Source organism: Zonotrichia albicollis, chromosome Z, assembly GCF_047830755.1.
Source record: "Zonotrichia albicollis isolate bZonAlb1 chromosome Z, bZonAlb1.hap1, whole genome shotgun sequence".
In the NCBI taxonomy this organism is placed as follows: domain Eukaryota; kingdom Metazoa; phylum Chordata; class Aves; order Passeriformes; family Passerellidae; genus Zonotrichia; species Zonotrichia albicollis.
This window is the reverse complement of record NC_133860.1, coordinates 86,843,107-86,858,575: the sequence shown is the minus strand read 5'-3', so window position 1 is coordinate 86,858,575 and position 15,469 is coordinate 86,843,107. Positions and strand designations below refer to the sequence as shown.

At 42.6% G+C, this 15,469-nt stretch overlaps 1 protein-coding gene across 1 annotated transcript in view; it reads left to right on the top strand.

The window, feature by feature from the left end:
* MSH3 (mutS homolog 3) overlaps positions 1-11,690 on the top strand; it is a 30,883-nt gene extending 19,193 nt beyond the window's left edge. The window contains exons 8-11 of the mRNA XM_074532231.1: positions 6,291-6,477; positions 7,729-7,858; positions 9,642-9,816; positions 11,280-11,690. Coding sequence (XP_074388332.1) covers positions 6,291-6,477; positions 7,729-7,858; positions 9,642-9,816; positions 11,280-11,388 — 601 coding nt within the window. The 3' untranslated portion in view covers positions 11,389-11,690. The remainder of the gene's footprint in view (positions 1-6,290; positions 6,478-7,728; positions 7,859-9,641; positions 9,817-11,279) is intronic.
* Positions 11,691-15,469: the final 3,779 nt, after the last annotated feature.

The window sequence follows — 15,469 nt, the reverse complement described above, 5'->3', positions numbered from 1 at the left end:
GAGTCAAAACTGTGGAGGAGTTTATCTCAGCTGAACAACTTGTTTGTACAGAACCTGGTTTTGACCAGAACTTTGGGGATTTTTTAGAAGTTCTTTAAACCTGAAAATAAATGTTTAAATCATTCAGATCTTCCTTTGGAAAAAAAAAATAGAACAAATAGAAGAAAGTCTCTCAATTTGCCTGAGCAGTTAGACTCTGAAAGATAATGGTCAGAAAATTAAAAAATCAAAGGTACTTTTCCAGGTCTTTGTTTATTTTATGTATATGTGGTGAAGCTTAGTGGTTCTGCCATGCACATTGATTTATTTATTGTGCAGAAAAGAAGGGAGCTGTTCTCACAAAGCAATCCCAAGTGAATGGCAAGTCCACATGAGAATTTTATATACTGACATGCCAAGAAAGTATTGTTTGTATTGAAAGCACAATGAGTCAGACCAACAGAACTTTCAGCTGTCAATAACCCCAAAGTAATTTTCAGAAATGTTACTTCTTTATGGCACAGTAATTTGCTTCATTTTGTTCCTCCTTAATTGTATTTTTGTTTACTGCCAGAGTAACAAGAATTACTTAAGCCTTTCATTTATGCTCACAATCAATCATGTAATTGCATCTCTGGGGTAAATTGTTCCCATCTTTCGGGGAAGAACAGGGTGCTGTATTAAGTACATTGCACCATTTTTTATCATGTGGAGATAGCTTTGCTTTGGATTAAAAAAAAAAAATAAGCTGAAGTTGTAGTCTTAGTGTTGTTAAACTGAAGAATTCTTTTGTTCTGTTTTTTCTGGAAAAGTTGTGTCTTGGACGTACCACAGTGCATTTGAGCTGTAATTGCTTCTGACAGTGTTCTGTGGCTCTGTAGGAACAAGTTAAGCCAGGCTGTGCATGTATCTGTAGCTAATTTGGTTGCGTGTCTCTGCGCATTTCACAGAAACACGCATCTGCAGTGTGAGGTTTGCATCTTTTCCCCATGGAGCCCTGCCGTGTTCCCCCAGACAGCCTTTGGGGTGCCTGCGTGCTGGGCCCAGGGCACGAGGAAATGTGCCTGCAAAGCTGACCAGCTGCTCTCATATCAACCTTTCCAAAACTCTTCCATCCTAGGACTTGACCCAGTCACAGGTGGAATTGGATTGTCCTTGCTGCCCACAGGTCCAAAGGGGAAAAGTTCACTTGTGCTGAGTGCTTCAGCCATTGTCCCTACTCTGTTGCTATAGTTCCTGCTCTTTAATCCCCCCTGGCCTCAATCCTTTAGCTACAAATGCACATTAACTTAATTACCTTGAGTTCCCTCCCTGGTGTCCCAAGCAGTGAGTGCAAACCTGTGCATATTTGAAGGTGTTGATTTGTCCCTGTTCTTTCACCTTCTTTAAGCTAATAGTGATGACTCTCAAAGAAACACCTTAATTTGACTATCTGTTGTATAATTTATCCTTCAGTAAAATGTTTGCCCTCACAAGCAGGTCTTTCTCTTGACCACCAGTAACATTTTCACTGATAATTTAAAAGTCAGTGATGTATTTGCCCTGAGCAATGTAACAAGTATTTTTACCCAGTTCAAATGTTACTGAGAGTATCATTGCTGAATTTCAGAAAGCAAATTTACTGGTGTTCCTCCCTAGGTAACGTGACAAACTTTTGTAGTACTTGAGTTTTTCTGTTAGTCCGTGAAGTGTAGGGATGAGGGGTGCTGGTAGCTTCTGGTCCCTCAGGGCCTGCGTTGACTCACAGGGATGCTGTCCTGCCTGTCCTGTCAGTCCAGCTGAAGCTTTTGAAAAGATAGAGTGGGTGTTCTTCTTCCCTCTGCCTTTCAGGAAAAAAAAAATAAAATCAATGGACTTCACATCTTGAAAGTTAATCCTGTTAGAAATGTTTCTTTTAAAAGGCAGGGGTGCTGGTGTGTGCAGCGTTCCCCTGTGGGCCAGCTCTAGAAGGAAAGGAGGATTTCAGTCATTATTTATTCTGGCTGCTTCAGCTACCTACTGATACTGAGAAGGGGGAAAACAAGATTTAGAAATCACTATGAAACTGAGCATTGAAATCACTGTGGACTTGCTTTTCTTTTTAGGATAATACAAAGTTTTTATCCCTCAGAGTCATTTAATATCTTCATTAATCTCTCAATGACTGAGAGCATCACATATCTACAATAACGTGCAAAAGAAAAATGTATTTTACATTGAATGCATTCTGTCAGGCTTCTCAACAGCTGTTCTCCCTAATTATGTAACATACCATTGGTATTTCTTCATTTAAATTTGCAGATAAGCAGTTGTAGAGATGGTTGAGCACGTGTGGATGTAGACTGCAAACAGGTTTATGTGATGAGCATCCTTTGATTCCCTGTCATCATCCATGTAACTTGGCACGCTTCTTAGAAGTCACCCATGAATAATGCAAAAATAATAACTATCCTGATAGCCATGCTTCCCATCACACTTCTTTTTTTTTTTTTCCCCTAATTCTGTAATTACAGCCTCTGTAAATTATTTTTCTTTCTGTCAGTTTTTGGTCTGCATCAGTGAGATCTTGATGGAAACGAAGAGGATGATGTACCAGTAGGTTGTGGGGGAGTGTGAAGCATTATTTTCTTGCCAGTGAGCTGTTACAAATTTGCACATGCAATCTCCTGAGGAATTACTTAATACATCTGCAGTGTCCTGCCCATGCCTGGTGGGCTGGCTGTGCCCACTGCCCTGGGCACAGACAGGCTGTGGAGGGCAGGCCCTGCCAGGAAAAGGGAGGGATGCAAGGCAGCAGCACGTCTAGACTTAAACTGGGTATTTTAATTTAAATTACTCCTGTGCAAATGCAGTGATCTTTGAAATGACATTTCAGAGGGGTTTGTGTGAGGGAGTGAGTGGAATTGTAAAAGTTACATTATGAATTTATTTTATTCATGGGGTTCTCAGTGTTACCTTTGAATCACGGAAAGGGATTTTTGTTGGTGCTGAGAGTGTTCTGCACCTTATTCCTGGAGAAAAGAGTAATTTTCTTTTCATGTTAATTGTTCTTGACTTAGGTTTATTCTTCTGCAAAAGGTTCAATTTTTGCAGTAAGTACTTTAGGTGAGCTTCTAAACTCAGATGAATATTACTAAAATCAATGGGAAAACGTAGTTAAAGTTTGGTGTTTTCCCCAGCATTAAGTATTCTATAGAGTAGGAATAGGTAGGTAGCACTGGGCTGTTGGCAGATGTTTGAAAATAAGGCTCTAGAGAATGGCTTTGCAGTCCTGTTTTCTGGGATTCACGTGGTGGAGTGTTACCACTGTGAGCTCCTGGGCTGCCTGTTCATTTCCACAAACTGAGAGAGAGATGCAGTGAAATAAGAGAGGAGTGAACTTCCTGGGGCCCTCACTGTGATCTCAAACCCAAGCCAGCTCTAAGATCATGTGGGATAACTTCTTTTGAGAGGCAGTGCAGTTATGTCTTACCCTCTGCAAATTAAATTACAGAACATTGCCTCTCTGCTGGCTTTTTCTGAGGCCTTTGACAGGAATCTTTGCTACTTGAACTGAGCACTGAAAATAGAAAATCCATCCTCTTTTTTTTTTTTTTTTTTTTTTTTAATTTGCATAATAAATGGGTTGAACACCGTAAGATGAAGAGCTTTTAATTTTGCAGGATTTGGTTGGCTGTCAAAGAGACATTAAAACAAGTGTTTTCCAGCCAAATTGCATCTGCTGAGGAGTGATGGATCCAAAGAGACGCTGCTCATGCTGCCTGTCTGCACGTTCCTTGTGGGCAGGACTGGAGAAGGAAAATTTAATGTTTTCATGTATAAAAACATTTAGGAGGAGATCTGCATTAAAATGTGGATTCCAAGGCACTGAGGAGTCCTGGAGAAGTTTGGTGGGGTTTATTATGGCTGTTTTAAATGTGAAAATAAACCCAAAAAAGGGTTGTTTAAGCAGTAGGTTTTGGGACTCAACAACTTTACTGTATCAGGAATAATAGAGCACAAAGTTAGGGAGCAATGCCTTGCTACAAATTATCTGTTACTTTTATAAATGCAATCATCCACACTAAAACAATTATTCCTGCTTATTTCTGGGATAACACTGCTCAGTATGTATATTCAAAAAACAAGTATAATTCTTCTACGGTAAAGGATAGAGGCAGAAAGAACAATTTTATCAATTTTCAAAGGATAACATTTAAGAGGCTTTATGTCATTTAAAAATGCACTAGTTTTTTAATCTGTAGTTAAGCCCGAGTTGGATTTGAATATTTTGAAATGCTGGAAAGAAAGACTTCTTCTCCAGCTGTCTCTAACAACAAGGGAAAGATAATACTAATTTCTCTTTGTATCTTGAGCATTTAGTGAGGAAGTTCAGGAAATTATTTTTGTGAATGCAAATTAGATACAAAGCAGGCTAAAATATTTTTTGGGCTCTGTGGAAATGATGCAATCCCAGAGAAAAATGGAAGCTCTGTGTGTAATCATCACGGGCACACAACAGACAGCCTGTGAGATGCTGTCCCTGTAAGGAAAAGCCAAGCAAGAAGTGAGAAAATAATAACGCCATAATTGTAAGGTTGGAGGCTAACACTGAAGTTGTTCATTAAGGAGCCAGAGATTGTTCAAACATAAAAAGTATTTGTCATTCTGATTAATGTATTTGCAGTTAACAGTGTTAAAAAAGGTCTAAGTTACCCTGTTCTCTGTGGATCTGCGCAGTAAGAGGGATTGTTTGATTTTACAGCAGGGCCTGGTGCCTGACCCAAGCTGGGAAAGGGGCAGAGGGGTGGTGGGGGGCACTGCGAGAAATTCACTAAAATCATTCCTAACCCAGCATTTGAAAGGATTACAGCAGTAAGTGGCTTAATGAAATGTTAATTTCACAAAACCTCATTATCCTGAGTTACACATTTAATTCAGAGAAAAATCTTGTACAGTTGAATTAGCTTATGGCCAGAATCACCTGTTTTTTGGGGTACGTGGGAGTGTAATTTGTGTGTGTGTGTTTAAGCACACATTCAATAAAACAAAAACTCAGTTTTCTGATATGCCCATCTCCAACCAAAGTAGTTAATTTATAACTGAAGATTTGCTTATTGTGCAGTTATGCATGATACCACGACAGATTTTCAGGGCAGGGACCAGAGAATATATACAAATCATAGTTATACTGGGTCCAGCCTGCTTGGTTTTAGTCAAATGCTCTTAGTCATCCTCATAAAATTATTTGTATCGTGGTGGTGCCTCAGGAAGTCACAGAAGCAATTATAATAGAGATAAATCCAGCAAAAGAGAGAGAAAGAAACCACTATATTGGGCTTCTCTTTAAAGGTTCTGATTGGCTCTAAATACTGTTGTGGCCAGCTGTTAAATTTGGAAATATAATATACTAAACCCATTAGTTAGTTTCCCTTAAATCAGTGTGGTTTGTATGTAATTATATATTGGCTGATAAGAGTGAATAAATCCAGTTTTACGTCTCTCCTCACTGGCATGCTCGTGATGACCTGTCTCAGAAGGGATGCTCTAATGTGATTAATGTAATTCAAAAGCAGAAATGCAAAAAAGAAATGCTCTTTCTTCAGTATAGAATGGGTATTACTTGCCCGGGTAAGGAAAGCTGCAGGAAAAGGGAAAACCAGGGTGGACTAACAACAGGTTTCTCACATGTAGACCACAAATCCACAATTTGAGATAGGGTTTGAGCGTTGCATGGATCTGAATCAGAGCTAGAGGAATTTGGAGGATTTTGTGTGTGGAGCTCACCTGCCTGCAGGCTGCTAAGAGTTGTATTTCAACAGAATGAGGAGAGAACTCTTAAAATACCTTTAAATCTTGTTTAAGGACGCTGGTGAAGATGGTGTACCTGTGCAATTAGGGGAACTAATGGCTATTTTGTTAGTGCCTGAAGGAGGTGGCTGCTCTGCTGGTTCACAGGAGCTTCCACTCTGTGTGGGAATGCCATATTGGATCCCTTTGGGTATTGCTAGCATTAGAAACCCCTATGAACAGAGGGCTGAACCAAACCAAAGGAGTAAAATTCACCTTCACAGCTACCTCTGATGGAATTCTTGTGAGCTGACTGGTCTGAAGTCCCAGGATTCCCCCCTTTCTGGGGGGAAAAAAAGTCTGCCTTGTGCTGTTTGTGAAGGTGGGAGAGGTGTGAGCTGGGAGACTGTTCTGGAAGGTGAATGTTCTGCCTGCATTCTTCTCCTCTGTTTGTAGCAGCAACCAGAGATTAGAACAGAATGGTTTCATGCCCATGATTATTTTTTTTTTCCAGCATTAGCTGACATTTGTGATGAGTTTTTGTGTTCTGTGTGCCGGTGCAGAATGGGTGCTGCAGACAACATCTACAAAGGCCGGAGCACCTTCATGGAGGAGCTGACAGACACTGCTGAGATCATCAGAAAAGCCACCTCGAGGTCACTGGTGATCCTGGACGAGCTGGGCCGAGGGACGAGCACACACGATGGCATTGCCATTGCTTATGCCACCCTGGAGCATTTCATCAGAGATGTAAGTGCCTGAGTATGGGAATAATTACCAATATAGCCAGATGGGATGTGCCTTGGCTTGTCTGGCCCTTGCTGCTGAACCAAACAGCAGCAACTGTGGTGTTTTACCACAGACACCTTTGGCTGGTGGGTGTGTGGTGTTTCACCCACAGACACCGTTGGCTGGTGGGTGTGTGGTGTTTCACCCCACAGACACCTTTGGCTGTGCAATGTGTGGTGTTTCACCCCACAGACACCTTTGGCTGCTGGGTGTGTGGTGTTTCACCCACAGACACCTTTGGCTGTGCAATGTGTGGTGTTTCACCCACAGACACCTTTGGCTGTGCAATGTGTGGTGTTTTACCCACTGACACCTTTGGCTGTGCAATGTGTGGTGTTTCACCCCACAGACACCGTTGGCTGGTGGGTGTGTGGTGTTTCACCCACAGACACCTTTGGCTGGTGGGTGTGTGGTGTTTTACCCACAGACACCTTTGGCTGTGCAATGTGTGGTGTTTCACCCACAGACACCGTTGGCTGGTGGGTGTGTGGTGTTTCACCCACAGACACCTTTGGCTGGTGGGTGTGTGGTGTTTCACCCACAGACACCTTTGGCTGTGCAATGTGTGGTGTTTCACCCACAGACACCTTTGGCTGGTGGGTGCTGCAGCTGAGCACAGGGAGACAAGTCCAGGCTTGAGGAGCTCAGGTTTCCCTTGCTGGAGAAGCTTTGAGGCGATGGTGAAGGAAAGGAGTCGGTTCTGATGGAGGGTTGGGATCCAGAGCTTTTTTCTGGCCCACAGGCCTCTGAATGCAGCAGCTCCTCCAACAGAACTCCCTGGGCCCGCGGTTGCTGCTCCTTTAACCCCGGGCAGAGGGGCAGGGAAGGGGCCGGGAGCCACCAAGCAGGGACAGGAGGGGAGGGACAAAGGGACAAAGGACACCTGGGTGGCCCAATGTCCTTCAGGGGTGGAGGGCATCTTTGGAATTCAACGCCCTTCTGGAATGCCAGGAGGGACAGACAGTGCTGGGAGGGGAAAGGAGAGGCTGGCACACCTGGCAGGGAATCATCAAGGGAGGAACCGGGTGTGTGAGGTAAATCCTGGAATAACACCGCAACACCCGAGGCGCGCTGTGGGGCGGGTAGGCCGCGCTGGCCGCAGCCATGGGGAGAGGCGCCATTTCCCCTCAGGGGTGTGGGGAAAGGACAGCAGCTCGGCGAGGCTGAGGGCAGGGCGCACGGGTGAGGCCCAGTGCTGTGTGTGTGCTGCAGGTGCAGGCCCTGACGCTGTTTGTCACCCATTACCCGTCGGTGTGCGAGCTGCAGCGGCTGTACCCCCGCGCCGTGGGCAACTACCACATGGCCTTCCTGCTCAGCGAGGAGGACAGCACACAGCACACAGGTCAGTGCCAGGAAGATAACCCACAAACACCAGAGGTTTGTGCCCAAAAAGGAGACAGAGGAGTCCTTTACTTTATTGGAATAAAGGGAGACCCCATTCCCCTGGGGTGTCTCACATTTTTGGAGGATGCAGCCTTCTTTTTATCCCAATTTCCCAGTCACATTTCCCTTCTCTCTTTCCCCATTGGCTGAGGGACTTGAGAGGTTCAGACCTCCTGGAATGCCTGATCCCAAAGATTTCCCTCTAATGTACAACCCTCCCTTTTAATTTTTAATTCTTACGGAATTCAGGGCTTTTTATTCCCCACTGTTTCTTTTACCTTTCAATGCCTAATTTCATTTATCAGCCAACCTAAAGTTTATTTGTTAAAGCAAATCTCTTTTTCCATTCATCCAGCAGTGGAATCCTTCCCATTGTTTCTTTTCTCTCCCAGTGCTGGTTTTATTCACCAGCAGACCCACAGCTTGTCTGTAAAGACAAATTTCTCATTCCTCTCATCAGCCACAAAGTAACTCTGATGTTCATGCCTTTTCAGACTAACTAGCCAGACTTCTAAAAAGCTGTCCATAGCCATTTTCCTACTCAGACCTTGCCAAATGCTTTTTCTTGCCTCCCAGCCTACCAACGTGAGCAGTCCCCAGTGGCTGCTGCCAGCAGTTTGAGGGATCCCTCCGTGCTATTGATGCTTTTTGGGCTACCTAAAAACAGGGGCCAGACAAAGTGAAGGGAATAAAAAGCAGTAATATTCATTAAAGGGCCTTCATGTACATGTTGGGCAGGCAAACCCTCCCTCAGGGGCTACACCCAAAAACGGGCAACAGGCCGTGGGTTTCACACTTTTATGTTTGGTCTGTTTGCATATTTGGGCTAATCTAACGATTCAAACTTCAGCTAATGAAGTCATTTACCCCAAGTTAGCCCACCCAACTCACTTTTGTTTGCATTTCTGGGCCCTGGGGCCCTGAGGTGCCCTTGGTTGCCAGGCCTGGAGAGGAATTGTTGTGCCTGCCCAGAATGGGAGAGCAGCAGCTGACACTGAATGTGGAGTTTGGAGTTACACACTAAAGAACTGCAGGGTAGCAAATACATGGAAATTATAAAAGCTAAAATCCTAGGATGTCAGTGTGACCATTTACACCTCACCTGAATGTGATACACTCCAGTCACACATTTAGGGGTGTTGAAAAGTGGACATGCATTCCTTGACGTGTTTCAGGAGGATATCTGAGCTAGGGTAGGGAAAGATTCACCTATCCCAGCATCCAACTTCCCACAGCAGCCAAACACAAAGGATTAGGGAGGAGGGATTAGGGATCAAACATATGGCAGCTCCTTCTCTGAAAGATCTCACTGTCTGGAAACACCTGCTATTTATGGGGCTTCATGAGCACGATGTGTTTTGTAGCTCCCATGGATTTCATTTCAGCTGGGCTCCATAATTTAATACCGTGTACTTTCAGTGCCCTCGTCCTACTGTGTCAAGCCACTCCAAAATTTAGCACTCTATGGAGTGAAAAAATGCATCTGATTGTTTTGAAACTGTTTTGAAACGTGATGGCCCCAGTTCTTGAATTATAAGAGGCATCATAAAGGCCTATTCATGAAATAATTGCAAAATTTTTAATGTGTTTCTTTAATGTCTTCCCATTGCTTTTTGCCATTAACCTTTCCCCTAAATAATTCTTCATATTGTATTATCTGCTTACCTTGTAAGCTGATCAGGACAGGGGACTTATGTATTTGCCACAAAGAGGAGGTTTTGATTTTGGTTTTATGTTTCTAGGATCTGAAGTGGAAGAGAATCCTGAATTTATCACTTTCCTTTATCAAATAACTAAAGGAGTCTCTGCAAGGAGTTATGGGCTAAATGTTGCCAAACTGGCAGATATTCCTGAAGAAATCTTGAAGAAAGCAGCTTCCAAATCAAAGGAGTTGGAGAGAATAGTGAACATGAAAAGGTCAGAGCAAATGTGATTTTTTTTCCTTTAATTATTTCCTACTATAATACCTACTTATGTTCTCATCAGTGATAGTGAAAGTACTAATGACTTTAATTTAGAAAGTATTTATTACTTACTTTGGAACTAGAAATTGTCTTTGCATACCAAAGTGTAGAAGGACATTCTTCTTCTGGTTTAACTTGAAAATAAATATTTGTGAATCATTTTGATTGTTCCCACAAACACTCAGAATTTTATTGAAACTTCTTGGGATTTTAATATTTCCCTGATATCAAATTTTCATTCAGGGGTGTTTGTACCTTATATATTAGAGTAGTTATGAAAATTCCTGTGTGTATCAAGTGGCATAATGGATTTGTAAATCCTGTAACACTGTGTGCACAGTTTAGATATTCATAACTGTTTTCACTGTTTCTTTTTTTTTTCTTCTGCTGTTATTTTCCTTGGCAGTCCTATGAGCAAAATTCAAATAGCCCTATAGGAACATAATGAATCAAGATCTTAGTTGTCTGATGGCTGTACCTAATCCTGACAGGATAATTTTACATGAGAACATTTTGACTACTAATTATTTATAGGTGCAGACTTTGGAACTCAGCTGTGCTCGGCGCTTAACGACGTTTTTTTATCCCCTCTTAATAAAGCAAAAGAGAAACTTTAGAAGGAACTTGACAGTTTACAGGAAAAATAATGCAGTGGCTTATGCTAATTGGAAATATCAGTCTGTAATTGGCAAAAGTTAAAAAAACCAAATCTGGAGCAGGGTCCTAACTGTGCTGTTCAGTGTGGGTCTGGTCTGTGAGGTGGGAGCAGGAGATCAGGGGAACCCCTCCTGGACCTGCTGGTGGCACTGCCCTTGTCACAACACCCATGGGCCAGATGCCTTGTCTTGTTTTTTTAAATCACCCTCATATTATTTAAGAAAATCCACTGGGTAACTTCATCCCGTTTTGACATTTGACAATTGACATTGTTGTCGGCAATGTGCTTTAACCCATTTTAAATGTCTTGTAATTTGTCACAGCTCTTACAAATCAAAAAATGCCGAGAAGAAACAGGAAGGATGTGTGCACTCATTTGTATTGAAAATGTGTTTTCCTGTTATGGTCCTACAAATACAAATTTGTACAAACTGCATGATCAAAATTACACAGGGCTGACTACAATGCTGTTTATTTCCTTTAACAAGTAGTTCTTCCATTTGTTTATATCATTTTGTCAGTGCTGCTGGTGCTGTAAGTTAGTTATGGAATTAATTTAGTGGCTGACCTACAGCAGGAACATGAATCTTAGAAAATATTAACTGGCTGTTTGAAGATCACATAACATTTTGAGCTGTGCTATTTTGGATGGCGTATAAAATTTTGCAGATGACTGTAGGACTTTCAGGGTTTGATGTGCTTCACTTAAAAATGTGTCTGTATTTTGATTAGGGTTTTTTTTTCTTTTTTCTCCCACAGGAAAAAAATGAAGTCCTTTGCTGAAGCGTGGAAGATAAATGATTCTCAGGAACTACAGAAATGGAAAAATATGTATGAGCCTGAGGATGAAAGAAAGGACAGTTTTTAATCCTCAAATCATGGTTAAAGATGGAAGATACTGGAGGTGCAAAATACATGTCTGGAGCTTAATGGATTTTATCAGGGTGTAGTTCCAGGTGCACTGAGTTGACTTTTTTGCTTTCTGAGAAATCACAGATGCTGCATCATGTGTAATTTTCTCACTCCACATCCCTTCCTTTTCACCCTTTTCCTTACGTGCAAACTGCCTAATGGGGATTGGTTCTAATTTGTTTAAAAACCATGAAAAATTATTGATAAATTATAAGGTAACCTTTTATAAATAAAACTGTGTGTTTCACCTTTATTGTATTTATTTCTAAAGATGTATTTGTATGTGTTGGGAAAATGTAGTTGAGTCTCAACACTGCTGTACAGCCAGCAACTGCTGACAGTGGTTACTATAAAGAGACTTTTTCCCTTGTTCCCATAATAATGCATTAAAAATTCACTGTTTTTTTACAGCACCCTTTCTTCCTGATCTTTCCCCTGTCTGGCACAGTCTGGAGAAAGACTTGAATCCAAAAATAATGTTGGGGTATTGTAAGGGTGAGTGAAAGGGGCAATTCAGAGTGTGCAGCTGGCATCCCCAGTGCTCTGTCAAATGCCGAGTGAAGCTAAAAAATTCAGAAGGGCTTCTCAATTTTTAAATTTCCAGTTACCACGGCCACATTTCGTATGGGAATACAATATCCAAATGGGTTTTCCCTGCAAATAACCCTACTAAACACATTGCTGTGAAGATGTACAGTGATGCTGACATGCCTAAGCCTCAACACATAATCTGAAGCATGGTGAAAATAACGCAGTGGTGCTGTGGGCCTCACTGCCCTGCAGCCCTGAGGAGCCTCTGCCTTAGCAGGGAGCCCCGAGGGGGCTGTGGTCCCCTGGCAAGCCCCAGGAGCAGTTTGGTGGCAGGGTTTGTCCCTGATGGTTTGTTCCTTTGTTTCGTCCAGGGTTTGAGCCCCTTCCTGAAGGACTGCAGAAAAGGGGGTGATTTTTTACATGTCACAGGCAGCTGCTAACTTTAAACGAACAATTCTCTGCAGGTGTCAGGACATCAGGGAAACACTTTGCCATTCTGACAGCAGGGATAAGTGGGAGCTTCTCCTCCCAGACTCTGCAGTGCACTGCTCTGAGCTGGAGAAGCTGAAGAGGGAAATTAATCTTGCCAGGTGTGACTGCAGGTGTGTGTTTATCTATGGCAGGCGCTGTGAAGCATTATGAACCCAGTGCTCTGCTGTGGGTCTGAAAACCTCTGACCATTGCCATCAGGGAGAATGAATGAATGAATGAGCCATTACCAAATTGCTGCTTGTGCCAGGTGCACTCTTAGTCTGCACCCTCGAGGGAGCATTCAGACTGTGCTCTGACAAGGAAGGAAAAACAGACCTGGATGCAGTGGAAGAAAAGAACTGCAGTGAAGCCTGGGGAGGTGGGTTTGGTATTACTGGGCTGCTGGTGCTGTCCAGAACAACCTCAGCAGGCTTTAATGCCCGTGGTCACAGTGCACACAGATAATGATGGTGAGCCCTGCTCTGTCAACAGAGGAGCTTTTCTGCCTGTCCATGTGAGGCTTCTTGTATTCATGCCAGATAATCACTGCTTTATTCACTGCTGTTTAATTCCTAGAGAACAGGTGAAGTGTGTGAGGATGGGAGCGCGCAGAGTGCTGCTGCTGCTGCTGGGTTTGCTGCTGGTTTTGGGGCACATTTGGTGACAAGGCACAGCAGGGATAGTGCAGCTGTGTCTGGGCCAGGTTCTGCTGATGCAGAGCAGGACCCCAGGGCATTTGTGGGAGCATTTGTGCAGCAGGAGATTATCCAGAAAGACAGGCCCTCCTCAGCCTTGGGAGAGTGAGTGGGGTGTAAAGGAACAAAAACTTACTGGAAAACAGGGAGAAGCCTTACTTTTATAAGAGATTTTTGTCTTCAGTCCTTCTGCTGTGGGTTGGGGGTTCTCTGTCATAGCAGAAGTCCTTCTCAAAGAGATCTGAGAGGCTGCTCTTGTGGTTTTTTGTTAATTTTTTTTTTGAGAGCCCGTGGATGAAGGCAGGGGGTGAGGGAGGGAGAGGCTGCAGTCCCTGCCTCCTCGTGTTTGTGTTTGGTTATTTAAAAAAGTTACTGCAGAATGTGCAAAGCAGAACACATTACCAGGAGCAGTCACCTCTGCTGCTGCCAGACAACATCTTTCAGTGAGGGAATTCTCCAGAGGAGCTCTCTTTGTGTTGCATAGTTTTCCAGAGGTATTTATAGAAGTGACATGAATTTGCTAACACAAAAGTTCACCAGGTGTGTAAATCAACTTAGGGATCACTGAAATGCCAGCTGAGTCAGGTATAACAAAAAGCATGTTTCCTGCAATGAAGTTAATGTTTGCTATTGATAGGTATCTAAAAGTAAATTATCCAGATATTTCCACTCTATGTTAAAATACTCCTAATTTATTGAAATTATTTTAGTGCAACTATTGCAGTAGTTTTGACATAAATTAACTTTTTTTAGGTAAATAAAGTTTTGGTGGATTGAGCACAGAGATGTAGTGGGACTTCCTCAATTACATTACATTATATAGAGATTTTTTCCCTGCCTAGACTTAGGGACAAGTAGAAAGCAAAGGATGTTTTCTTAACCTCCTAAAAATCTTTAACACTTTCTGAAACAGTCACCTTGATTTGAGATGCAAGTCCTTGCAGGCCAGGCTGTTCACTGTGAGGGACTCTGAAACTGGAGTGGTTCAGCCATAAGTGAACTATAGAGAGAGACTTCTAACATTTATAGTTTTCAAATATTTATGTTTTTTGCACTTGCAAAGAATCTGTAATTTTTTTATTGCCCGTTTTCCAGGTGTTTCCGTAAGAGTAGGTAAAAGTGTTCTTTCAGGTGTTATAAAATGAGGTTGTTTTTATCTAAAATACTTGTAGCTGCCCCTAGTAACAATAATGAAAAATACTTCTGATGTTAATGGAGTTTTTAACCTTTTTATTTTTTAAGCAGTCAGTTTCTATGACTTTGCAATGTGCTATAGGAAGAAGGATGATTCTCGGGAAAGAAGGGATTGGAAAATACAACACACAGCAAATTTCAAATGCACAATCAGCAATAAGGAAGCAGAAATCAATGTTGGGTTTTCTGAATCATAATAATCCCAATATCTAGGGTGAATTAAAACTCAAGAGTGTGCCATGAAGATTACTAGATATAATTATCTCTCTCTTATGTAACACCAAATAAAAGTTCCACTTGAGTGCTGAGCTTTTCCTTCTGCCTACATTTCAAGTTATCCTCTTTGCATTTTGCTCTCTGCAGAATCCTGTAGGAATTGAGGTTTTTTGTCCTGGTTTAAGCCAGCCGAACCACAACGTGCCCTGCCAGGGAGTGATGCACCTTGTTATTCGGATTTTTTGTCCCCAAATGGGTGTCAAATTAACAAAGGTGTAATAATGCTAGGTGGAGAACACCAAGGTGCCCTGAGCAGCCTTCCCAAGACCATTCCCAAGGAGGCAAGGACAGTGTTCCTGGTGTCAGGAAAATCAACCACAACCACCAGAGGTTTATGTCCAAAAAGGAGACACAGGAATCCTTTGACTTTATTCCAATAAAGGCAGAGGCCCTGGGGTCTCTCACATTTTTGGAGGACTCAGCCTCCTTTTTATCCCATTTTCTCAGCCACATTTCCCTTCTCTCTTTCCCCATTTCTGAGGCACTTGAGAGGTTCAGCCTTCCCAGAACACCTGATCCCAAAGATTTCCCTCTAATGCACAACCCTGCCTATTCATTTCTAATTCTTATGGAATTTAGGGGTTTTTCCCCCGTTGTTTCTTTCACCTTTCAACGTCCAATTTCATTCATCAGCAAACCCAAAGTACATTTGTAAAAGCAAATCTCTTTTTCCTTTCATCAATCAGTGGGATCCTTCCCGTTGTTTCTTTTCTTTCCCGGAGCTGTTTTATCCACCAGCACACTCACAGCTTGTCTGGAAAGACAAATCCCCCATTCCTGTCACTGGGACCACCCTGCTGCCCAAGCTCTGTCCTCCTCGGTGTCCTGTGCCCACCCTGAGCTCACCTCACCTCTGCATGAATTGAGATG